Source organism: Sorghum bicolor, chromosome 10, assembly GCF_000003195.3.
Source record: "Sorghum bicolor cultivar BTx623 chromosome 10, Sorghum_bicolor_NCBIv3, whole genome shotgun sequence".
NCBI lineage: Eukaryota > Viridiplantae > Streptophyta > Magnoliopsida > Poales > Poaceae > Sorghum > Sorghum bicolor.
Genome location: NC_012879.2, coordinates 52,116,339 through 52,141,159, shown reverse-complemented (window position 1 = coordinate 52,141,159; position 24,821 = coordinate 52,116,339). Strand labels below are relative to the sequence as shown.

Sequence of the window (24,821 nt, the reverse complement as noted above, 5' to 3'; positions counted from 1 at the left end):
TAAAAACTTTTTAAGATTTTTTGTTACATCTACATATAGCACTAAATATAGACAAAAATAAAAATTAATTATACAATTTTATCGTAAAACAAATCTTTTAAACTAGTTAATCCATAATTAAAAATAATTGTCAAATACACATGAAAATACTACAGAATCCAAAAAAATTTCACCCACCCAGCTAAACAACGCCTAAGATGGTAAAACTAAGACCTTGTTTAGTTCGAAAAAAATTCAAGATTCTCCATCATATCGAATCTTTAGTCGCATGTATGAAACATTAAATATAGATAAAAATAAAAATTAATTACACAGTTTACATGTAATTTGTGAGATGAATCTTTTAAGTCTAGTCACTCCTTGTTTAGATAATGTTTGTTAAATAAAAATAAAAGTGCTACAGTAGCAAAAAACGAAAAATTTTGCAAACTAAACAAAGCCTAAAGGGAAGCTAAAATTTTCATCCAGCCAACTAAACAACGCCTAAGATGGTAAAACTAAAGGGAACCTATACTGGATTGTAGATGTTAAACTAAAGGAAAGCAGTATAGGATTTGATGCCATCAAAGACGTTTCGGAAGAATATTTCAAAATACTTTCTTTTACGACAGTATTTCAAAATACTCGATATGCAATTTTGGCAACTTAAAGATCAAAAGGAACGAAGAGCAAGAGAAATTTGAACGCAGCATACAGGCAAGGACGAGCAAAACAAGTAAACAGGCAAACACTGCAACAAGGGTAGTAACAAAACTCATAACCACATATGGCCAACACCCGATGTTCGATACAAAAATAACAGAAATTGAGTCTTAATAGTACCCTGGTTTTAACGAAAATAACAATACTAAATCGACCAGACAAACATTGCTAGCACAGTTTAGTTGCTCACGTCGATAACAGCAATGACGAAATATTTTAAGTTTCAACTAGGTATCCATCGAGAAAACACAGAACCAGCCAGACAGACACCTCATTTCTTCTTGGCGGCAGCCTTGGTCACCTTGGCTCCAGTTGGGTCCTTCTTCTCCACGCTCTTGATGACTCCAACAGCCACCGTTTGCCTCATGTCCCGGACAGCAAAGCGACCAAGAGGAGGATACTCAGAGAAGGTCTCCACCACCATGGGCTTAGTGGGAACCATCTTCACCATACCAGCATCACCGTTCTTGAGGAATTTGGGCTCCTTCTCAAGCTCCTTGCCAGATCGCCTATCAATCTTGGTAACAAGCTCAGCAAACTTGACAGCAATGTGTGAGGTGTGGCAGTCCAGCACTGGGGCATAGCCATTGCCAATCTGCCCAGGGTGGTTCATGATGATGACCTGTGAGGTGAAGCTAGCAGCCTCCTTGGCAGGGTCATCCTTGGAGTTGGAGGCCACATACCCACGCTTCAGATCCTTCACAGCAACATTCTTAACGTTGAAGCCAACATTGTCACCAGGAAGGGCCTCCTGGAGAGCCTCGTGGTGCATCTCAACAGACTTAACCTCAGTTGTAAGGCCACTAGGACCGAAGGTGACAACCATACCCGGCTTGATGATACCAGTCTCAACACGTCCCACAGGAACAGTTCCAATACCACCAATCTTGTACACATCCTGAAGGGGGAGACGCAGGGGCTTGTCTGAAGGCCTCTTTGGCTCATTGATTAAGTCCAGAGCCTCAAGCAGGGTTGGGCCCTTGTACCAGTCAAGGTTGGTGGACCTCTCAATCATGTTGTCACCTTCAAAACCAGAGATGGGAACAAAGTGGATCTTGTCTGGGTTGTATCCAACCTTCTTCAGGTAGGAAGAGACTTCCTTCACAATTTCATCATAACGGGCCTTCGAGTACTTGGGTGTGGTGGCATCCATCTGTAAAGCAGCAAAACCCAAACAATATCATTAGTTGATTCAGATAAGTTACCTAAACAGCAAGCAAACAGTAAAACTGAAAGAACATAATAATCAGAACTAACTGGTCAACTGCACTTGCACAAGGAATGAGATTTGTTGGGGGGAAAACACAAATAACCGCCAGGCATATACATGGGCCTTGTTTAGTTCCAAAAATTTTTGGGAAATCGACACTGTAGCACTTTCGTTTGTTTGTGGTAAATATTGTCCAATCATGAACTAACTAGGCTTAAAAGATTCGTCTCGTCAATTCCGACTAAACTGTGCAATTAGTTTTTATTTTCGTCTATATTTAATACTCCATGCATACGTCTAAAGATATGATGTGACGGGGAATCTGAAAAATTTTGCAAAATTTTTTGGGAACTAAACAAGGCCCAAAAATACTGACCTTAACAGATGCATGCCAACAAATCCTACTAATTGACAAAGTAAACTAACTACTGCAATCATATAAAGACATTTAAGAAACACATAACTTTTAGTTACATGTGCATTGCAAACATTCCAACAACTTAAGAAAATTTCTAAAATAAGGTGGGATTAAAAATTTACATCACCTATGGGGACAATTATCCTGGATAATCAAATTATACTATGCAAAGTAATGCAAATAAATTGCTATCATACATAAACATGTATAAAGTAGATGGCGTATTCAATGAAAACAATCAGTGTTCCATTACTAATTTACAAGGTAAAGTAGTAAACTAACTACTGCAATCATATAAAGACATTTAAGCAAACCCATATCCTTTAATTACATATGCATTGCAAGCATTCCAACAACTTGAGAGAATTTCAAAAATCAGGTGGAGTTACAAAGTCACATCACCTATCGGGAAAAACTTCCTGAAAATATTATATTGGATTATGCAAAGTTATGCAGAAAAAATGCTATCATATATATGTAGGAAGCAGATGGATTATTCAAAGTAAACAGAGTATCATTTTGCCAAATTTATAGTACAACCAACATTAGTTATTCAATCAGTATTCAACTTGAAGGCAGTATAATTGAGTGCAGCCTAGACTATTGAAGCGCATATTTACAGGCATCTCAGATCATGAACCAGACTAGATAGGAATTCCTGGAATCATACCTTATTGCAGCAGCAAATCATCTGCTTCACTCCAAGTGTGAAAGCAAGGAGAGCATGCTCACGGGTCTGGCCATCCTTGGAGATACCAGCCTCAAAACCACCAGTGGTGGAGTCAATGATAAGAACAGCACAGTCAGCCTGAGAAGTGCCAGTGATCATATTCTTGATGAAGTCACGGTGGCCAGGGGCATCAATGACCGTGCAGTAGTACTTGGTGGTCTCGAACTTCCACAGGGCAATATCAATTGTGATACCTCTCTCACGCTCAGCCTTGAGCTTGTCAAGCACCCACGCATACTTGAACGACCTCTTGTTCATCTCCGCAGCCTCTTTCTCGAACCTCTCGATCACACGCTTGTCAATACCACCAAGCTTGTAGATCAGGTGGCCAGTGGTGGTCGACTTGCCAGAGTCGACATGGCCAATGACCACAATGTTTATGTGAGTCTTCTCCTTACCCATGGCTGCAGGAAACTGTTACGCTGCTGCTTACATAAAAAATAGCAGATAAAAACAGTTAGAATTTAGAAATCATCATCTAAAAATAGTTAGAAATAAACAAACATGGGAATAAACCAGTAATCAAACAATCTCAAGGATAGGAAAAATCCAAAGAGGAACTACCTCACCCACATAATACCACAGAAACTGGATCTAATGAACAACGCAACAGTGATAATCTATGGCCGAGAATCAGTTGCAAACTGCAATCAAGTTTATATACGGAGTACATACTAAAGGTAGACGAGGAGGCGGAATCAAAACTTTGATTATTACTCAGCACATGAATCGGCTCAGTTCAGACACATAAAACAGCGTAGAAGTGCCTCAGCCATGTAATATCATAGATCGGAATCTGGATCAGTCTAGAACAACGAAACGTTTATAATTTATGGCTCGACAAATCAATTGCAAACTGCACCCAAGTTCATACATAGACACTAAATAAAGGTAGCGGAGACGGAAACAACACTTGATAAGAAATCCAGTGCATGAATCGGCTCAGCTCATCACACATAGACGACAAACCTAGTAGATCTGGGCATCAAACGAACAAGCTCGAAGCGCATCAAACGAACAAGCTCAAAGCACAACGAAAAGAGAAGGAAGAGAAGCGCGCGCGTGCGGGAGAATACCTCGTCGGGCGGCAAGCAGTGTGGCGTGGTGACGGCTCGCCGCTGATCCGCGGATACGGTGGCGGCGCGTCGGCTTCTCCTGGTGTGCGGCGGCCGACTGCGTCTTAGGGTTTGAGAACCGGATGGAGTTAGGTTTTTATATGGCAGACTAGGGTTAGGACACGGATGAATGGGCTATTGGGCCCAAAAATCACTTCATGGGCCACAAATGAATTAAAAAGTGCGTCCGACCTACACATACTACTACCGTAGTACTACGTGAGCTATACATTTTCTTAAAATAAAAAAAAGGAAAAATAAAACTCCGTGTGGCCAACCACGCCACAAGCCCCGACCCCTGCCTCGTGGCCAACCACGTACGTACTCAAACGAAACATGAAAATTAAATTCAAAAAAGTATTTTAGTCGCTCAGAAAAATTTAAATTTATAGTATACTAGCACGGGTACCGCGAGCGAGTAGGACTATGCGATAGAGCATAGAGGAAGATGGAGAAAAACATCAAGGGACGAGGCACCGTGAGAAAATTCAATTGCATAGAGATTTTGGAGACACGGGAGATCCGAGATTTAAGAAGTTTGAATTTATACTTGATGTGTGCGACTTTCATTTTGTATCAAAACTTAGTGGTCTGTAAATGGTGTCAGAGTCCATCAAGCCACCTTTAAGACCATCAACTCTTCCTTTACATAGAAATTATTCAATGTTGATAGATAAAAAATAATTTAAGTGTGTCTAAATGTGACTAAAATCTTCTATTTCTTATATTGAACCAACAGTTGTCAGGTATGCTTTTGGGTTTGGTTTCAGGTAGGCAGATCCTTGAAAACGTAGGAGGTCACCTCCTCATGAAATCTGATTCAACTATTTTGAAACTAGCTACTCCCATGTTGAACGGTTGCTTTTAGAAAACTTCAACTTTGTATTAGCCCACACATAACCCGAAGAAAATGAAGAAATGGGTTTCAAGGTTCAGATATATGGAATGCAACATTATTTGATTCCTTGTACTATGGTAATTAAATTATCATTCCTATTTGTGCAAATGCAAGATTTGGCACTACTACAATAGAGATATCATTGGATGGTGTTTTAGTACCTCTTTCATTCCCCTAAGGTTGTGATTCCTGTTATGATTTTTGCATTTTCTGCTTTACCAAATTACTTCCAAAATAGCTTTTCTAGCTTGGAGGGAAGGAGCAACTACTCTACTATAGTACTAGACTTAATTTGATTGGCAAATCATAACAGATAGTTAGATATGTCTTCACCTTATCAATACAGAAATATTTTAGTACTTCTTGTCGTGGACGCTTTTCGTAGGCAAGGTTTATAAGCGCTGCAACATTGTTCCTGCTGTTAATAACTATTGTTCATATTGTATTAATTTATCAAAGGAAAATATCAGCAGTAGCGCTAAATGAATATGTCGGGTCTACAACATCTCACAAGAACAATAAGGATGCATAAGATGAGAATACTTTCCAAATAGTGGCTGAGTATGAAGTTTAACCTACAGTAACTGCCTTGGATGAACAAATTACCTATTTATTGTTAGACAACTATATATGTTCTTTTACGATGTGATTATCCTTGAAAATTGCTAGTAGCTACGTCTTAAATTTTCACCTAGTTGGGGTCTTGACTGATTAAAAGATGGACATAACGTATAACTGAATGATCCAATGATGAGTCCAAATAACAGGATATATGCATGTGCAGTATCAGCCCGATACACTTGTCAACACCATGAAAAGCACAGCTATGTGCGGTTGGGTCAAAATAGCAAAAAAATCCACATTACCTCCTTCAACTTTCGTGAAAATCTGTTTTTCCTCTTAGAACTTTAAAACCAGACAAAATACCTTCCTCGACTTTAAAACCGTTTATCTTACCTCTCTGGTCCTGTTGCAAGTAGTTTTAAAAATAGTTTTGTATCTTTCCCTTTTTATTTATTTCATCTTAATATTTGAAAATCATGGTAAATCATAAAATAGAAAATCCAATTTTGTTAGACTCTATATGAGTATCTACACAGTGAATATATAATATGGTATGTTTTACTACAAAGTTTTTGTGTCTTTAGATCTGTGTTTTTAATAATTAATTGGAATAATTCACAACTGCAGTTTCTATAGTCCAATTATGATGAAACTTTTATGGTGGGTTAATTATTGTATGATTGGACAGTAGTACAAAATTTTACTCATTGAATTATGTATAACTTAGTTATAGATTTATTTATATCTAACAAGCAATAACCTAAATAAAATCTATAACTAAGTTATACATGATCCAATGAATATAAATTCTTTACTACAATTTAAGCATAAAATAATTAGTTCACCATAAAATTTTCATCGCCATTGGACCATAGAAGTTGCAACTATGAATTATTTCATTCAATTATAAAAAAGCATAGATCTAAAACTAGAGCAAAAACTTTATTCTAAAGCCTATCATATATGTTTACTATGTATATCTGCTCATGTTAAGTTCAATAACATTGGATTTTTCTGTTTCATGATTTTCCTATGTTTTACTATGATTTTTTAAAGATTTAGCAAAAAAGAAAAAAAAAAGACCAAACTGCCTTCGAAACTGCTTATAACAAGGACAGGGAGGTAAGATCAACAGTTTTAAAATTTAAGGAAGATATTTTGCCTGATTTTGAAGTTTTAAGAAAAAAAATATACTTTTATGAAAGTTGAGAGAAGTAATGTGAACTTTTCTTATCACCGGTATCATCATGGATGGTAGGATGGGCTAGGCCCAAGGTCGTCATGAGTGGCAGGATAGGTCAGGCACAAACAACACTGTGAGCGTTAAGCAGGGCGGTTCACTTTTCTGGCCGGTGCTTCCTAGTGCAGCGTTGGAGCTGGGATCGATGGCTCGAGGCTCATGTGCTTGTCCACTGAAAATTACCGCTATGTTTGTCCACTGAAAATTACCGGCCCTAGTCACCGTATTCCTTCGTCTCGAAATAATTAACATATCTTATTTTGATAAAAATCAAATATTATAAATAATTTCTAACTAATAATTATCCCAGTTACATACAAATTTATATAGAGATAAAACTTGTATCATAAATTTATATTAAAAATATTTCTAAATTTAATATTAATTTTTTTTACAAACAACAACATATTTTAAAAGATAATGGTTGAAATCTATTTTGTAATTTTAAGATCTATTTTATATTTTTAATCAAAAGACTAACATCTCGTGATGGAGGAAGGAATAAGTTTAAGACATATGAGAATTGAGACCATTATCCTTTCCCTAGGATTTTCTCTATTTGTTTAATTATTACTCCGCTCGAAATAGAAGAGGATCTTGATCCTGAATCTGAATTAGAGATTTAATAATACTAGAAGAACATCCGACGCGTTGCTGCGAAACTAATGATTTGGACTGCAATTTAACTATTCATATATTTTTTTAAGTAAGAGACTAACTATTATAAACTAATGTTAGTGGATAACATGACATGCTGATGCGGATAACTAAATGTATGTTAGTGGATGATGTGTCCTACCGACGTGGATATTATAATGTGTCATCTTTTGACATTTGTTATATGTCATAATTCATGTAAAATAAGTCACAGATCACCATTTATGACACTAAGTTGACGAAAACTGAAATGTCAAAAGATGTGTGTCTTTAATGACAACTTGTGACGTTTAAGTGTTCATGTCATAATATTATGACATTAGTTGTAGATGTCACAAGCGTTTATGACTTCTACTTTTATGTCATAGATTGGTAGGCCTTGTCACGTAGGATAATTCTTGATTTGGCTTGATCCATACCATCACGTACCCCACTCACATCATATAATCCACATTAACATAGGTAGGTCCAACAATATATTCCATTCATAACCAAATCAACAGGTTCACAAGTCATTCAACAACTTATTTACTACATTCATCACAAACACCAAACTATAGTTCAACGAGTGACCTTAGTCACAAAGTTACCTCAGTGCTGACAGCTAGGTATTCTTGGAGTCATGAGCATGAGTGAGTACCTTAGGTTTCTGAATTTCTCCATGCTCTGTAGAAAACAAAACAGATCGATCAGAAACAAATATCACTTGTTGAAACAAATCACCAAACTAATAGTTCAACAGGTGCTGACAGCTAGGTATTCTTGGTGTCAGGAGCATGAGTGAGTACCTTAGGTTTCTGAATTTCTCCATGCTCTGTAGAAAACAGATCGATCAGAAACAAATATCACTTGTTGAAACAATTGGAGAAGTCAAAGGGAACTTTACATTTATAAGTCAGAAGAAATCAAACAACAATTACAATAATATATGCATATATGATCTCACAACACCAACATCATGCATTGTTTGAACAACACTCTAGACTATATCAATTAAGTTCACAACTAGTCATGTGTAAGTAAGCTGCCACCTAAAACACTACTGTTGCAAATTTATTATAGTTCTTTGTTTATCAATTCAATAAAGCTAGCATACAAAGAAAATATGATAATACTTATAATCTCTAGCAAAGTCATGAGCATGTATATTCTCAAGTATGGTGGATAATTCTTTATACTATACAACATGTCAACAAAGGAAACTTTAAGTTTACAAAGTAACCTTCATTTCACATTTATATATACGCAGATGTTTCAAAAATCACCATCCTGATTCAACGTTACGTGGACATGGAAGAAACAAGATCACTGAAATCCAACCTATCAACTTTGAGTGGACCAATTCTCCATTAAGCCTCAAATCTCCATGTGCACCCACGTTAGAAATATTGACTTAGCCAATAGATACCTGTGTTACAGTCACTTGTAATTAACTATGTGCACTATATGCCTAAAATAAGGAAGCAATAAGCTGTTAAAATAATATTGAATATGGAACAAGATATAATGGTTCTAGTTTAATTAGATAGATCAGCTTAGGACTACATAATAGAAGCATGAATAGTCATAAGATAAATCTTGTTTGTAATCTAATAACGGCTCCTATCATGTTTGTAATATAACGGCTTCTATCCTGTCTGTAATCTAATAAATGCATGAATAGTCATAAGATAAATCTTATACCTATATATGTGTCTTTCAACATATCTTCTCCATGGTCCAATCCTAGAAGAAGAGCCCACAATGGAGCAACGCACGAATGACTCATGCACCTCCAAACAGCAGGAGCAGCTGACAGGTCATGGTTCTATATGCCCACCATGGATACGATGGTTCATCCTTGAATCTCGCTTGGCTATAGGATCTAGCAGCCGACGCCTTCGGAAGGGAGAAGTGGTAGATGACACTTACGATCGACAAGAAGCAAGTAGGATTCTTAAACTGTTGTAAGGGAAGATGAATTAACTAGCTATTAGTCATTTAAAAGACAAGCAGGAAATAATTGGATCAAGAGCTACACTACATGTCTACTTTCTAAGTCTAAAACTGAACTGGACAATTGAAAACGAAACATAAAACAATAAAAAACTAATACAAGTAGTAAATACTTGGATCAAGAGGTACTATACCTGTCTACCTGTCAAAGGTGTTAGAAAACCAAGACAAGCAACAGAAGAAAAGAAGATTCTATCTGCCCGACTCCTTGCTGGTTAACACGAAGCACCAAATCAGCAACTAGATCAACAAAAAGTTGCTGCATCTGCCAATAGCAGTTTCATGTTTACAAATCAGATAACATGGTAAGACAGCGGCAAAAAAATGTGACAATAGCAAACACCTATTTAACGTATATCTCGGTTTCAGGTTGCTGCATCTGCCAACTAAAACTAGTGTAGCCAATTGATCACAGATGAAACTAGTGTAGCCAATTGAGCCGAGAATAGTGATGTTGTCAAACTGAAGACATAGGTTTTTTAGGTTCTGATATTTCTATCAAGTATTTCAAAACTTGACATATTGCCCACCTAACAAATATCGTGAGTTGAGCATAGAAATTCAGGTTAGCAAGTAATAACAGTACAACAATCTTAAATCAGTCATTTGCTTCAAAATAAATCTCAAATCAATAGTGATGCTTTGAAAAGACAAATCTCCGCTCAGAATATCTATCTAGTGGACAGAACTAACCATGTCTCTTGTTTTAACACCCAGTCACAAAAATAGGACATTTATGATCCGATCTGACTATATCCTGCCTAGTTTTCTTATTAATATTCATTCTACCATTAAAGTAGCTATATTTTTCAGTGTACATAAATTTCTAATTTACTTAGGACCCAGTAAAAATTAGGGCAGACCTAAAATATCTTAGGTCCTCTAAAAAAACAAAGCAATGTTAACAGGGGCTTGAATAATTAATCAAATTGTAAAATCTGCAATATGCAAGTAAACAAAGGCTAATTAGTGATTCCAGAGAATGGAGAACTACATTTAAAATTTCAAGTACTTCGTGCTTGCTATTGTAGCTTGCTCATTTACTACTGCCTCCCTGTTGGTCAGTGCCTCACACTCAGGTGCTCTGCATTGCACAAAGGGGAGGATTGAGGAGGAGAGGATTTGGGTGACGAGCAATGGGATGGAGTAGAAAGAGAATAAGAGGATGAGATACCTCCAGATCTGGCCGCCGCCGAACACAGGCACCTAGGGTTTTGTTGTTTCGTCGAGCCCATGAGCACACATGGACTATAAGGAGGAAGCCGCGTTGGGTGGCATCCACAGCGGCGGCCACCTACGGGGCTCGCCAGCGCCCGCGCACCGCCACCGTCTCACCGAAGCCGTTCGCCGGTTGGTGCCTCGTCCTATCCAGTTGGTTGCGCCGTCGCGTGGGGAGAGGCAGAGAGAGGGAGGAAGGAGGCGGAGATGGAAGCGGAAGCAGAGGCGGAGGGGGCTGCCGACGTGCCAGCCGCAGGGGCTCCGTCCGTGTCAAGGTCAGGCGGGGAGGGGAGGCGGTGGATAGGATGTCGATGAGAAGAGGAGGGATCGATGTTCTTTACTGGGAGGGAGGCATGGGATAAAAGCCCAGATATTTTTGGCTACCAGCCTTTGGCATGATGATGCACGGAGTCAGAAGATGAAAATTAGATTGTCAAAAACAATTTTGCTGACTTGTTTAGCTTCTTAGGCCTTGTTTAGTTCACCCTGAAAACCAAAAAGTTTTTAAGATTCTCCGTCACATCGAATCTTATGGCACACGCATGAAATATTAAATATAGACGAAAACAAAAACTAATTACACAGTTTAGCTGGAAATCACGAGACAAATCTTTTGATCTTAGTCAGTTCATGATTGGATAATATTTGTCATAAACAAACGAAAGTGCTACAGTACCGAAAACTTTTCACTTTTTGAACTAAACAAGGTCTTATATGGGAGAAACGGAAAATAACCCAAGACTGTAGGGGTTAATTAAGGTCCTGTTTAGTTACCGAAAATTTTGCAAAATAGCTACTACAATACTTTCATTTGTATTTGAAAATTATAGTCCAATCATGGATTAACTAGCTAGGCTCAAAAGATTTGTCTTGCAAATTACAGATAAACTATGCAATTAGTTATTTTTTATCTATATTTAATGCTCCATGCATGTGCCGCAAGATTTGTTGTGACGAAGAATCTTGAAAAATTTTGCAAATTTTTTGGGAATTAAACAACCCTAACATGGCAAACATTGTCACGATATGGAGTTTAACTACATTGAAGATATTTTTTGTGACATGAAATCATATATGTCACTAAGTTGAGATGGCTTTCAAAAGAACGTCATAAACTGATTGATTTAGTGACATTTTAATCACATGTCATGCCATAATCGTCATAAGATAACACATTTCTTGTAGTACCTTAGATGTCAAAAAAATTGCTAGTAGGGTTTTGCTTTATAAGCGTATATGATATGTTTATATTTGCAAGATATAATAAAAAATTCTTGTTATATACTCCCTCCATACTAAAAATAAAGTTATTTTGGACAAGGTTTGGTTAAACATTGGGAATATAAATCATGAATAACTTTTAAGTTGTTGAGTTTGGAAATGTGAAAACCATATGAATAGATTTGTCTTCAAAAATACTTTCGTAAAAATATACATATATTATTTTTTGATAAAAAAATTTATAAGAACAAAAAGTCAAAGTTATGCTTTAGAGACTGTGCCACTGTCCAAAATAACTTTATTTCTAGTATGGTGGGAGTACATTTTTTATGTCACTAGACAATAAAATCACATAAAAACACTTAGGTTCTACTAAATGTGTACGTACATTTCATTATATTTTATTAAACGTATACTTAACTAGTATAGTCAAAGGTGTAAGTGCAACCAATGCACCTTGAAAAAACTTAACAGATGAGCTACGCTCAGCCTATACTCCTCTGTATAATTTTTGGCACCGCCACTAAAAAATGGTTAATTCTTCCCACGCTGAGTAAATTCTTTATTGAGGCCTTGTTCAGTTTGCAAAAAAAAAAATGGATTTTGACATAGTAACATTTTCGTTTTTATTTGACAATTATTATCCAATAATGAAGTAACTAGGCTTAAAAGATTCGTTTCACGATTTACAGATAAACTGTATAATTAATTTTTTTCATGTATATTAATGTATGATGCATATGCCGCAAGATTCGATTTAATAGAGAATCTTGAAAATTTTTGTGAAAAAAAAAAGCCTGATTTTTCCTAGCATGCAAGACGATCCTCTACTTTCCTTCCTCCCATTGGTCCACCGTACGTGAAGATTTAAATTCACTTTCTCTCCCACCGAAGAACTTAGGGTTCGAATTGTTTTTTTAACACTTATCACATAAAATATTTAGACACATATATAAAGTAATAGATATAGATTATTTATAAAATTTAAAAACGGGGCTTCTCCGTCCAGTCAGTCTACCAGGCGCTGCACCTTGGTTCTCACCCCATACCGGGCGTTCGCGTCTGGATAGTTTGGGCGCTAATGCGAGTCAAGCGTTACTTTTTTTTCTCACGTTTTGCGAAAAGACACGGACGCTAGTGAGCAGGTCACGACGTGCGCCATCACGCAGGCGGCACGCCATCCACATCATGCGTACACCGTAGTCCGTAGCGCGTGGCATCCAGGGGCGGAGCTAGGATTTAAATATAGGGGGCCGTGCAAACCAAAAATAATCATGTGTATCAAAATATTATATGACAAATGTATACATAGCACCAAAATAAACATTTGTGTTGCGATGCAAAAAAGCAGAAAAAATAAAAAAAATAAAAGAAAAATTTAACGAGTCTCAAGCCTCTAACCTTCACTTGATCATTCTATTTCTTTGCCCAGAAAAAAAATCACAATAAAAACAAGTAGTTAAACGGGGGCAAAATTAATTAGTACTAGATCCTAACATCAAATGACAAACAATTAGTTACATATCGTTTAGTCTTAGACAAAATGATCACTTAAACAGGTAAAAATGGTCATTTAAATAGAAGGTTAAACAGAAACACCATACCACTGTTAGTATTTAAAAGTTGAGTACAACGGGCTAAATGATTGTTTAGAGTTTAGACGAATAATGATAGAAACATAGGAGATAAGAAAGATAATAGGAAGACTAATGCTAAATAATATAGATTCCATTGTTGGAGATCAATTCAGAAGGATTAAACAAGAAAAACGCTGATTTTCAATTAACTAGCTAATTAGAGTGTGTGGTAGGGGACAAACTGATGTTTGATAGACAATAATAAAAATAAAAGATATGAAGAAAATATTAGAAATATCTATTTGTATAAGAAACTATTAGAGATTAATATAAAATAAGAATAAAAATCTTAGTACAGATAATATCATTAACTAAGTAATTAGATAATTAAACATCTAATCTATAAGATGTATTAAGGGAGTTATGGGAAGTTTGGGGGTGCCAGGCCCCCCTCAGGCCCCCCTTCCCTCCGCCACTGGTGGCATCGGCAAAGCGCGGGGAGCATGGCGAGTGGCGGTGAAGCACAGCAAGGAGCCAAGGAGGCGCGAGCGCCGCGCCGGACGTGGTAAACGAGGACGCCCGCGACGCGCACAGCATCATGCTGGCGGCAGACGAGTGTAGGAGCAGGCTGCAGGCCGTTCAGCAAAGGATCGTGCTTGTTTGGAACAACCGACTTAGGAATGGAGTATTTTTATAGAGGAAACAAAAACTATTATTATTACTATGATTTATTTATCAGTACTAAAGCTTTATTATTATTCTCTATAATTTATTTGATTCTATCGTCATTTCTTGTTTTTCTATTTGTCTGTTTTCTCATAACATCTACTCCCTCTATCATCTACTTTCTCTATCCTTTTTAAATTGTTGACATTGGTGTACGTGCCACAAATTTAACTTGATTTATAAAAAATACGTGCACATTTATATTTCCAAATAAATTTGTTACACTAAATTCAAAAATCTTTCTAATGATACTAATTAATTATTATAACTATTAATATTTTTTAATATATAGTTACTGACAATTGTTTTTTTAGAAGTGCAAGCGACAAAGACCTTGTTTAGTTTTCTCCAAAATCCAAAAACTATTCAATATTTACCGTCACATCGAATCTCAGCATATAACATATACGTAGAGCACTAAATACGTAAATCTTACCTATAAATCATGAGATTAGTCATGGTTGATAATAAATGTCAAATATAAACATAAATGCTACGGTACCAAATTTTTTTTCACACACCCAGCTAATCAAGGCTAAAGATGGTGAAACTAAAGGGAAGCTATAATGGAATGCAAAAGTTAAAACTAAGGAAAGCAGTATAGGTTTTGAAGCCATCGAAGACGTTTCGGAAGAATATTTCAAAATACTACCTCCATCCTAAATTGTAAATTATAAATCGTTTAACTTTTTTTAAACCAAATTTAACCACTCGTCTTATTCAAAAAATTTATACAAATATAGTCAAATTTAAATTATTCTTGAAGAACTTTTATTAATAAACCAATACAAAAAAAAATGATATTTTATACAAAACTTTGAATAAGACGAGTGGTCAAACTTAATATTTAAAAAGTCAAACAACTTACAATTTGAGATATATTGAGTACTTAATTGAACGCAAGTATTTCAAAATACTCGATATGCGCCAACGAAGAGCAGGAGAAATTTGAACCCAGCAGACTGGCAAGGACGAGCAAAATAAGTAAACAGGCAAACACTTCAACAAGGGTAGTAACAAAACTCATAACCACATATGGCCAACACCCGATGTTCGATACAAAAATAACAGAAATTGAGTCTTAATAGTACCCTGGTTTTAACGAAAATAACAATACTCAATCGACCAGACAAACATTGCCAGCACAGTTTAGTTGCTCACGCGATAACAGCAATGACGATATATTAAGTTTCAACTAGGTATCCCTCGAGAAAACACAGAACCAGCTAGCAGACACCTCATTTCTTCTTAGCGGCAGCCTTGGTCACCTTGGCTCCAGTTGGGTCCTTCTTCTCCACGCTCTTGATGACTCCAACAGCCACCGTTTGCCTCATGTCCCGGACAGCAAAGCGACCAAGAGGAGGATACTCAGAGAAGGTCTCCACCACCATGGGCTTAGTGGGAACCATCTTCACCATACCAGCATCACCGTTCTTGAGGAATTTGGGCTCCTTCTCAAGCTCCTTGCCAGATCGCCTATCAATCTTGGTAACAAGCTCAGCAAACTTGACAGCTATGTGTGAGGTGTGACAGTCCAGCACTGGGGCGTAGCCGTTGCCAATCTGCCCAGGGTGGTTCATGATGATGACCTGTGAGGTGAAGCTAGCCGCCTCCTTGGCAGGGTCATCCTTGGAGTTGGAGGCCACATACCCACGCTTCAGATCCTTCACAGCAACATTCTTAACATTGAAGCCAACATTGTCACCAGGAAGGGCCTCCTGGAGAGCCTCGTGGTGCATCTCAACAGACTTAACCTCAGTTGTAAGGCCACTAGGACCGAAGGTGACAACCATACCAGGCTTGATGATACCAGTCTCAACACGTCCCACAGGAACAGTTCCAATACCACCAATTTTGTACACATCCTGAAGGGGGAGACGCAGGGGCTTGTCTGAAGGTCTCTTTGGCTCATTGATTAAGTCCAGAGCCTCAAGCAGGGTTGGGCCCTTGTACCAGTCAAGGTTGGTGGACCTCTCAATCATGTTGTCACCTTCAAAACCAGAGATGGGAACAAAGTGGATCTTGTCTGGGTTGTATCCAACCTTCTTCAGGTAAGAAGAGACTTCCTTAACAATCTCATCATAACGGGCCTTCGAGTACTTGGGTGTCGTGGCATCCATCTGTAACACAGCAAAACCAAAACAATATCATTAGTTGATTGAGATAGGTTAACTAAACAGCAAGCGAACAGTAAAACTCAAAGAACATAATAATCAAAACTAACTGGTCAACTACACTTGGAATGAGATTTGTTGGGGGTCAATAGAAATAACCACCAGGCAGATAAACATACTTCACAAATTTGATCATGCTAACTCGTGCAGGACGTAAAAATATAAAGCAAAGTAAACTAACTACTGCAATCATATACAGACATTTAAGGAAACCCATATCCTTTAATTACATATGCATTGCAAACATTCCAACAACTTAGAAAATTTCTAAAATAAGGTGGATGACAAAGTTAAATCGCCAAATGGGAAAAAAATCCTGAAAAAATTATACTGGATTATGCAAAGTAATGCAGAATGCATAGTGATGCAGAAAAATTGCTATCATAAATAAACATGTAGGAAGCAGACTTTTTCAATGTAAGTAAACAGTGTTTCATTTTGCCAAATTTAGAATACAACCAACATTAGTTATTGAATCAGAAAACAAATGTGGTATTCAACTTGAAGGCAGTGTAATTGAGGGAAGCCTAGACTATTGAAGCACAAATTTACAGGCATCTCAGATCATGAAGCAGACTAGACAGGAATTCCTGGAATCATACCTTGTTGCAGCAGCAAATCATCTGCTTCACTCCAAGTGTGAAAGCAAGGAGAGCATGCTCACGGGTCTGGCCATCCTTGGAGATACCAGCCTCAAAACCACCAGTGGTGGAGTCAATGATAAGAACAGCACAGTCAGCCTGGGAAGTACCCGTAATCATATTCTTGATGAAGTCACGGTGTCCAGGGGCATCAATGACAGTGCAGTAGTACTTGGTGGTCTCAAACTTCCACAGGGCGATATCAATTGTGATACCTCTCTCACGCTCAGCCTTGAGCTTGTCAAGCACCCACGCATACTTGAACGACCTCTTGTTCATCTCCGCAGCCTCTTTCTCGAACCTCTCGATCACACGCTTGTCAATACCACCAAGCTTGTAGATCAGGTGGCCAGTGGTGGTCGACTTGCCAGAGTCGACATGGCCAATGACCACAATGTTGATGTGAGTCTTCTCCTTACCCATGGCTTAAGGCAACTGTTACGCTGCTGATTACATAAAAAATAGCAGATAAAAACAGTTAGAATAAATATACGGGAATAAAACAGTAATCAAACAAACCCCAGAAAATCCAAAGTCGAAGTACCCTACCCACGTAATATCAGAGATGGAAAACTGGATCTAATTAACAACGCAACAGTAATTATCTATGGCCGAGAATCAGTTGCAAACTGCAATCAAGTTTATATACGGAGTACATATACATGTAGATCACGCGGCGAAAGGAAAACTTGGATTAGCACTCCAGAACATGAATCAGCTCAGTTCATACGCACAAAACAGAATTGAAGTGCCTCAGCCACGTAATATCATAGATCGGAATCTGGATCTAGTCTAGAACAACGCAACGGTTATATAATTTATGGCTCGACAAATCAGTTGCAAACTGCAACCAAGTTTACACATAGACACTAAATACAGGTAGCGGAGGCGAAAACAACACTGGATTTGAAATCCAGTGTATGATTCGGCTCAGCTCATCACCCATAGACGACAAACCCAGTAGATCTGGGCATCAAACGAACAAGCTCAAAGCGCATCAAACGAACAAGCTCAAAGCACAGCGAAAAGAGAAGGAAGAGAAGCGCGCGCGCGTGCGGCAGAATACCTCGTCGGGCGGCAGCAAAGTGGCGTGGTTACGGCCCGCCGCTGATCTGAGGATACGGTGGCGGCGTGTCGACTTCTCCCGGTCTGCGGCGGCCGACTGCGTCTGAGGGTTTGAAGGTTTGAGAACAGGATAGAGCTAGGTTTTTATAAGGAAGGCGCCCTAGGGTTAGGGCACGGATGAATGGGCTATTGGGCCCAAAAATCACTTCATGGGCCACAAATGAACAAAAAACACATATCTAATCTTAACAGAAATAAAACATTGAAGGATGAGGCGTCGTGAGCAAATTAAATTAAACTACAGTAAGTAAGAGATGGAAGGTATGAGGCTAGATTAAAGAAGTTTGAATTTATGCTTGTTATTATTTTTTTACGAGCATATCATTGCGATACGTGTTTCATTAAGCAAAAGTAGAATGTCAAAGGTTATCATATTCCTGACTTAGTAAAAGGGGAACCCTGACGAATGCCGGTACTTATGAACTAGTTTAATTTACATGAAACAATTATGGCAACGGATCTAGTGCAAACTCATCTCCTGTGTAAACTGTGCAAACTCTAATATGGACCGCAGGATGTTGATCCAAGGGCGCGGAGAGATTGAGTCATTTTGCACTTAACCGCCCACTCTTAATCACACTTTTACAAATTCCTCCTTCTACATCTCTCATGCGCCTCCTTGGATCAACATCCTGCGGCCCCGATTAGAGTTTGCACAGTTTGCACGGGAGATGAGTTTGCACTAGATCCGTTGCCAACAATTATGCTCATACAGACATTTATTAGATACCAGTTACACTCTAATATTATATAGACTAGAACTGAAGACATCAAATCTATACCTATACCTATAGTTAGAAATTCCAATTCAAATTATCTCATATTTCTAATCCAAATCCAAACAGAAAAAAGAGAAAAAAAAATCTATTCCTAATAGTTATAAGCCACAACATGTTTTTTAGTTTAGGTTTTACTCACAGAACATTGTTGATCTTGCAGGTGGAATTTGCCTGGAGAAGATTTCAATTATAGTAGAGATAGAGATAGTGTATATCTAAATGCATAGCAAAAATCTAAAAGATAAAATGTCTTATAATTTGGAATTGTGGGAGTAATAAAATTGAGGTTGCGGAAACAAGTCGTCAGGGAACAATAACCAACATAGTAAATTAAGCAAAGTATTTTTCCAGCAAGAACTACGGAGAAATTTTACAACCTGACAAAAATAAGCAATGCAATTACCGAGTTGAGTATTAAAATACGGCAGAATTACTGCTATGAAGGACCTGATTATTAGTGCAAAAAAGACCTCGAGCTCGACTCATGCCTGTTCAGAAACTGGTGACCACACCGCCGTCACCGGTGATTCCATCGGTGCCGGGAAGACGGCGAGTGCACCGCACCAACACCGTTCCCCTTCCTATAGGGTTTGCTGCACAACACCACCGTCCCCATCGTTCTCCTGCTCCTTCTGTCATCAACGGTGGTGCCTCTCCATCCATGATCACTACTTGTCCGCACAACTGTCCTCGGTTGTTCTGGTCGATGATCATGGTGTTGCGGTGAAATATGTTGCCCACAACGTCGGCGCACCATATCTATAATGGTATGTAGCTTTGCTCTCTTTGCAGACGGCACCCATGGCTTCCATGTCGGCATGGGAGTCGTCTTGAACCGCCAACTTAACATCACCATTGGCTGCCATCTAGCCATCGCGTACCTCTCTTTCCAGCTCATCAATGGCATGTCCTCGTCGGTGAAGTATGGTGGTTCCTTGTTGGAGAAGATCGGTGGTGGTCTGTATTCGACACGTTGCTGACGACGGGAGTTCAGAGATCTAATGGACTCGTACCTAGCCTTCCAGAGCATGGCGTCGTGGTCGGTGACGAGGCACCTCAGCTCCTTGCTAGCGCACTCCATCATCGCGACATCGTCGGCGACGTGGAGCTACACAAGATCGCTATTTGTAGGTCGACAGGAAGGCACACAAAGCTGGGCAACATCGGCACGTCGCTGTGGTGGCAGATGGAGAGAAAGAGGCGGCGGCACAGCTGATCTGCGAAAAGCTTCCAGAGCCACGGCACGTCGCCATTGGCGTCGTCATCCGGCGCCGCCGCCGACGGCATCGTCAGGCGTGAGCCGCATCGTCCATGCCGCACGAGAGGACGGGAGCGAAAGCCGCCAGCGGCAGCCGCTCCCTTCGGGCGTTCAGATGGCATTTGTTGCTATCGAGGTAGGCGTCGACAGTGATCTTGCCGCGGCCGCAGCCTCCACGACGGCGCCCCGCCGTGAGATGCACAGCACAGCGGCGTCCGCGCCCTCGCGGTGGGCCAACTGCGGCACCGAGTAGCGGCTGGATACAGACCAGGGCGTCGTCTTCGGCGCGTCGCACGACAGGAAGCCAGAGGAGAGGAAAGCGGCGTCGCCCACGATGCACAGGCGGCCGACGTCGACAGTGATCTTGCCGTGGCCGCAGCCTCAACGACGGCGCCCCAGCCGTGAGATGCACATCACGGCGACGTCCGCGCCCTCGCGGTGGGCCAACTGCGGCACCGAGTAGCGGCTAGATACAGACCAGTGCGTTGTCTTCGGCGCGTCGCACGGTAGGAAGCCAGAGGAGAGGAAAGCGGCGTCGCCCACGATGCAAAGGCGGCCGAAGAGGTCCTCGGCGTCCCAGTGGGCGGCGTCGGTGACCTTGTTGAGGGGCCAGGACTTGTTGGCGGCTGCCATCGCCGTTGGTACACAGATGCGATCCTGGAGGAGGCCGGCAGGATGATGGACGCGCGTGTGTTGCGGCCTTTTTGCGATTGACGGAGGTGTGCGTGTGTAAGGTCGTGATCATACTTCTAATCTGGGCCGTCAAATCTGTAGGACATGTGCTGTGAGTCGTTGATCTTGCAGGTGTTATTTGCCTGGAGAATATTTCAATTATAGTAGAGATAAATGTGCCACTTGTAAGTATGCACCAATTGAAAGGTCAAAATGGCTAGAGGGGGGTGAATAGCCTATTTAAAATTTTTACAAACTTCACTAAGCAAGTGAGTTAGTAAAACAAATGGCGATGCAATTCTAGCACTAGTTCAACTAAGCTATGCAAGCCACCTATACAAACTAGTACAAAGCTAAACACTAAAGCACAACAACAAGAGAATGCTAGTTACACTACTAAACAAGAAGACTAAATTAAACAAGCTAAACAACTAGCAAGGTATACAAGTAAGTAGGAGTGGAGAGAGATTGTTATACCAATGTTGTAGAGTAGAGATATATCCAATCAATCACTCACAATCACAAGAGAATCCTCGGCAAGAGATGACACAAGATTTTTTACCGAGGTTCACTTGCTTCCCGGCAAGCTAGTCCTCGTTGTGGCGATACACCCACTTGATGGATCACGAGCGAATTGGCAAACCAAAGCCAAACCCTCAGCAGGTGCCGCACATCCACTCACAAGATGGGGATCCTCCAAGCTACGAGCAATCCACTAGAGTAGCCAATTGCGATCTCCCGCGGGGAAGGCTCAAGAACCCCTCACAAACCACTTGGTGTGGCTCGAAACAATCTCCAATCACGAGCTCAACACTACCGCTGCTCCAAGCCGTCTAGGGCGTCGGGAAACACCCAAGAGTAACAAGAATTCCGCAGCAAACTCAAGAATCAAGTGCCACTAAATGCAACTCTCAAAGCAATGCACTTGAATCTCACTCAATCTCACTAGGATGAGCAATCAAGCAAGGAGATGAGTGGAGGGAGTGTTCTCTAGCTCAAAGTATGTCACAAGTAATCAAATATGCATGAGTTAACCCCCCAAAGCCGGCCACCAACTATTTATAAGCCCCCCTTCAAAAACTAGCCGTTGGCTATTTTCACTGGGCTAAAATCGAGGGCACCGGACGCTACCAAGTGATCACCGGACGCTCGACCCCCAGCGTCCGGTGCTCAGGGGTTGGCCACGTGTCCTTCTTGGATCTCGCGTGTCAGATCCTAACGGTCACCTACGGATCACCGGACGCTCTGCAGGTCCACACCGGACGCGTCCGGTGCACACCGGACTCATACGCAAAGAGTTCCGCAAATCTGCGGGTCACCGGACGCTAAGCACCGGTAACGTCCGGTGCTCACCGGACTAAAGCGCAGAGAGGGTTGCAAAACCTCCTCACACCGGACGCTAATCACCGGACGCTCTCAGAGTGCGTCCGGTGCTCAACTCTAGCAGGGTCAAGCACACCGGACTCTGCAGCCAGCGTCCGGTGCCTCCGCACTCAGCGCCCGGTGAGTGTTTCTCAGTGAGAAAACACTCCCGTGACTTCTCCAAATTTCCCACCGGCACAATAGAAAATATACACTTATTTTTCTCAAAAGCGCTGAATCGTGCCTCGCAAGCTCGGCGGGAGGGAGAGAGGAACACAAACCCCTCTCAACCTTAGGAACTCCACCTCCTTTGCAAATGTGCTAACACCACCAAGTGTCCATCACCAAAGTGCATGTGTGTTAGCTTTTCACAAACATTTTTCCAAAAGAGTTAAGTTAGCACTTTACTAGATCCTAATGCATATGCTTAAGATGTAGACCTAGTAGCACTTGATTCGAGAGATAACCGTGATTTCCCCTCTTGATAGTCGGCTATCTATCCTAAACCCGGTCAATCACTTCTCTACTCATCTTAGACCGGCAAAAGTAAAACCCTATGTTTATACCTTTGCCTTGATAACTTTGCTTCTCGTCAATCACCATGATCTTCACTTTATGCTTCATCCCTTTGTGATCATGTGGCCACCTTTCCATGCCACCATACGCCTTCATCACATGTGTTGCTATGCCTAACTCAAATCATTTAAACACAAGGCATTAACAACTTGGTGTCATTAATTACCAAAACCAAACTTAGGCTTTCACCAATGCTATCGCCGAAAATGAACCTATGTGGAAAATCGGGAGCGGCTTCTGTCATAATCATCGTAGCCTTTGATATCAATAGATTTTTACGTGCCTTCTTAAGAATTCATGAAATTTGATATTTAACTATACTATCATATATTGATATTATAAAAAATAAACTTAATTATATCTACAAGCAAATGTTTTTGCTTAGCAATACGAGTAAAAGTTTATCAAACCCTTATTTTAATTTGATACAAGCTTAATTATATAGTATCATATTATTGCCAACATTTGCTTATATTTTGGATGTCATAACAGAACTAATTATAGTAGCTCAAAAATTTATAAAAAGAGGAAACATATATATAAGTATGTGTCACTTTTTCTCCCATTGCAACACACGGGCATGTTTGCTAGTATAGATCTAATAGACTAAACATTTTTTGTCCTAATAATAAAGGCTCGTCTCCCTTTTGGAAAGGGTCCTTTATTCTTTTGGACCGTTCAAGCAACCCAAATAGGCAATTTTTTTGGAAATAAAAAAAGGATAGATTTAGGAAAGATAGCTTGTTGGGAATTCAAGTTTGGCTATTCAATTTTAGCATTTATGTGTAATTGATAACCAGCAAGGGACCATGTGGTGTGAGTTAGAAACTTATTCCGTGCAATCCCTTCACGCAATAATTTGTCATATGGTGTAAAACTGACTTTGTACACACTATTTGGAAATATCATGTTTCACCCTGGGTGCAAAATTTTCTATGGCTCCTAGTAGCAAATAATAAACGGGCAACTAGGCATAAATTAGCTAAAAAAGATCAGTGAAAGATGCAACATGTTTGATCTGCTCTAATTTAGAATCCACTTCCCATTCATCTTTCAATTGTTGTGTGGCTATGAGGATTTGGAAATTAATCTCTGAACTGATGCTTATCAACCTAATGGTTGACTTTGAATCATATATAGGCTCGTCTTTGATTTGCAAATAAGAAACATATTGTTACTAACATTGTGACATATGTTGTGCTTTGGTGTCTTTGGAAATTATGAAATGATCTATGCTTTTAGAGAGTTGCATGGATGGGAGAGAAAAGGCTTTGAAGATAGCTGGAACTCTAAAGAAATAACTGGTGCTGCTCAAGCTAGAACCGCAAACAGAGGTCGAGGGTCTGGTGATGTGTTTGGAGAGAAGAGCAAATCAAGCTCCAAGATTATGCTGGCAATGACCAGGGAAGCGATGCAAATATCAAGTGGGGTACAATTGGCTGCTCAACCTTGGGAGGAGGATTACAACACTGCAAATTCACACCAGAATGAAGAGTTGTTGCGTTAGCGAGTGCAGTGTCAGATACTTGTAATAATCTGTTACTTGACAATCTCTTTGTGGAGTCTAGAAACAAGAGCTAAATTGGTGGTCGCGCCTAGAATACGTCAGGACGTACTCCAAATGTTGATGTGCTCTATGCAAATAAAGCATGAGAAACCTATTTTCCAAAAAAGAGAGTTGATGATGACGAGGAGAATCTCTTGTTGACTCGGGCTGAATGGAGAACCAAGGAGCAAAGGCTAATGGACGCAATAGAAAATTCGACGAGAAAATGGTGAAGTGTTTTAAATGCAGGAACTTTGGTCATTACTCTTATGATTGTCCCTTGGAGAAGAAAGAAGGGAAGGCATACATTGCAGAGAAGCAAGAAGATGAATATGATGAGCTGACTTTACTTATGGCCGAGGCTCGCTCGCTTTGACATTGATTTCATTTAGAATCAACTTCAGGGCATTGAGAAAA

General features: G+C 39.8%; 3 protein-coding genes and 1 long non-coding RNA gene across 7 annotated transcripts in view; all 4 read right to left on the bottom strand.

The window, feature by feature from the left end:
* Positions 1–4,238, bottom strand: part of LOC110430918 (elongation factor 1-alpha) — a 65,139-nt gene extending 60,901 nt beyond the window's left edge. The window contains exon 1 of the mRNA XM_021449142.1: positions 4,137–4,238. The gene's annotated coding sequence lies outside the window, so the exon portion shown is untranslated. The remainder of the gene's footprint in view (positions 1–4,136) is intronic.
* LOC110430917 (elongation factor 1-alpha) lies at positions 740–4,275 on the bottom strand. Its single transcript, XM_021449139.1, has 3 exons — positions 4,137–4,275; positions 3,001–3,485; positions 740–1,855 (listed from the first exon to the last, which is right to left on the bottom strand). Exons 2-3 carry the CDS (start codon positions 3,460–3,462, stop codon positions 974–976), a joined length of 1,344 nt encoding a protein of 447 aa, XP_021304814.1. The 5' UTR covers positions 3,463–3,485; positions 4,137–4,275; the 3' UTR covers positions 740–973.
* On the bottom strand, positions 7,988–11,101 carry LOC110430919. 3 transcript variants are annotated; one of them, XR_002448348.1, is made up of 7 exons: positions 10,704–11,101; positions 10,524–10,613; positions 9,664–9,794; positions 9,218–9,475; positions 8,855–8,942; positions 8,323–8,348; positions 7,988–8,200 (listed from the first exon to the last, which is right to left on the bottom strand). It is a non-coding gene; the product is annotated as an uncharacterized LOC110430919 (long non-coding RNA). The 3 variants fall into 3 exon arrangements; XR_002448349.1 differs by having other exon boundaries at positions 9,664–9,740; XR_002448350.1 differs by lacking the exon at positions 10,524–10,613.
* Positions 15,272–18,301, bottom strand: LOC110430916 (elongation factor 1-alpha). Of its 2 annotated transcripts, none has more exons than XM_021449137.1 (3): positions 18,153–18,301; positions 17,048–17,532; positions 15,272–16,391 (listed from the first exon to the last, which is right to left on the bottom strand). In XM_021449137.1, exons 2-3 carry the CDS (start codon positions 17,507–17,509, stop codon positions 15,510–15,512), a joined length of 1,344 nt encoding a protein of 447 aa, XP_021304812.1. In that variant the 5' UTR covers positions 17,510–17,532; positions 18,153–18,301; the 3' UTR covers positions 15,272–15,509. The 2 variants fall into 2 exon arrangements, with proteins under 2 accessions (XP_021304812.1, XP_021304813.1); XM_021449138.1 differs by having other exon boundaries at positions 17,048–17,529; positions 18,153–18,296.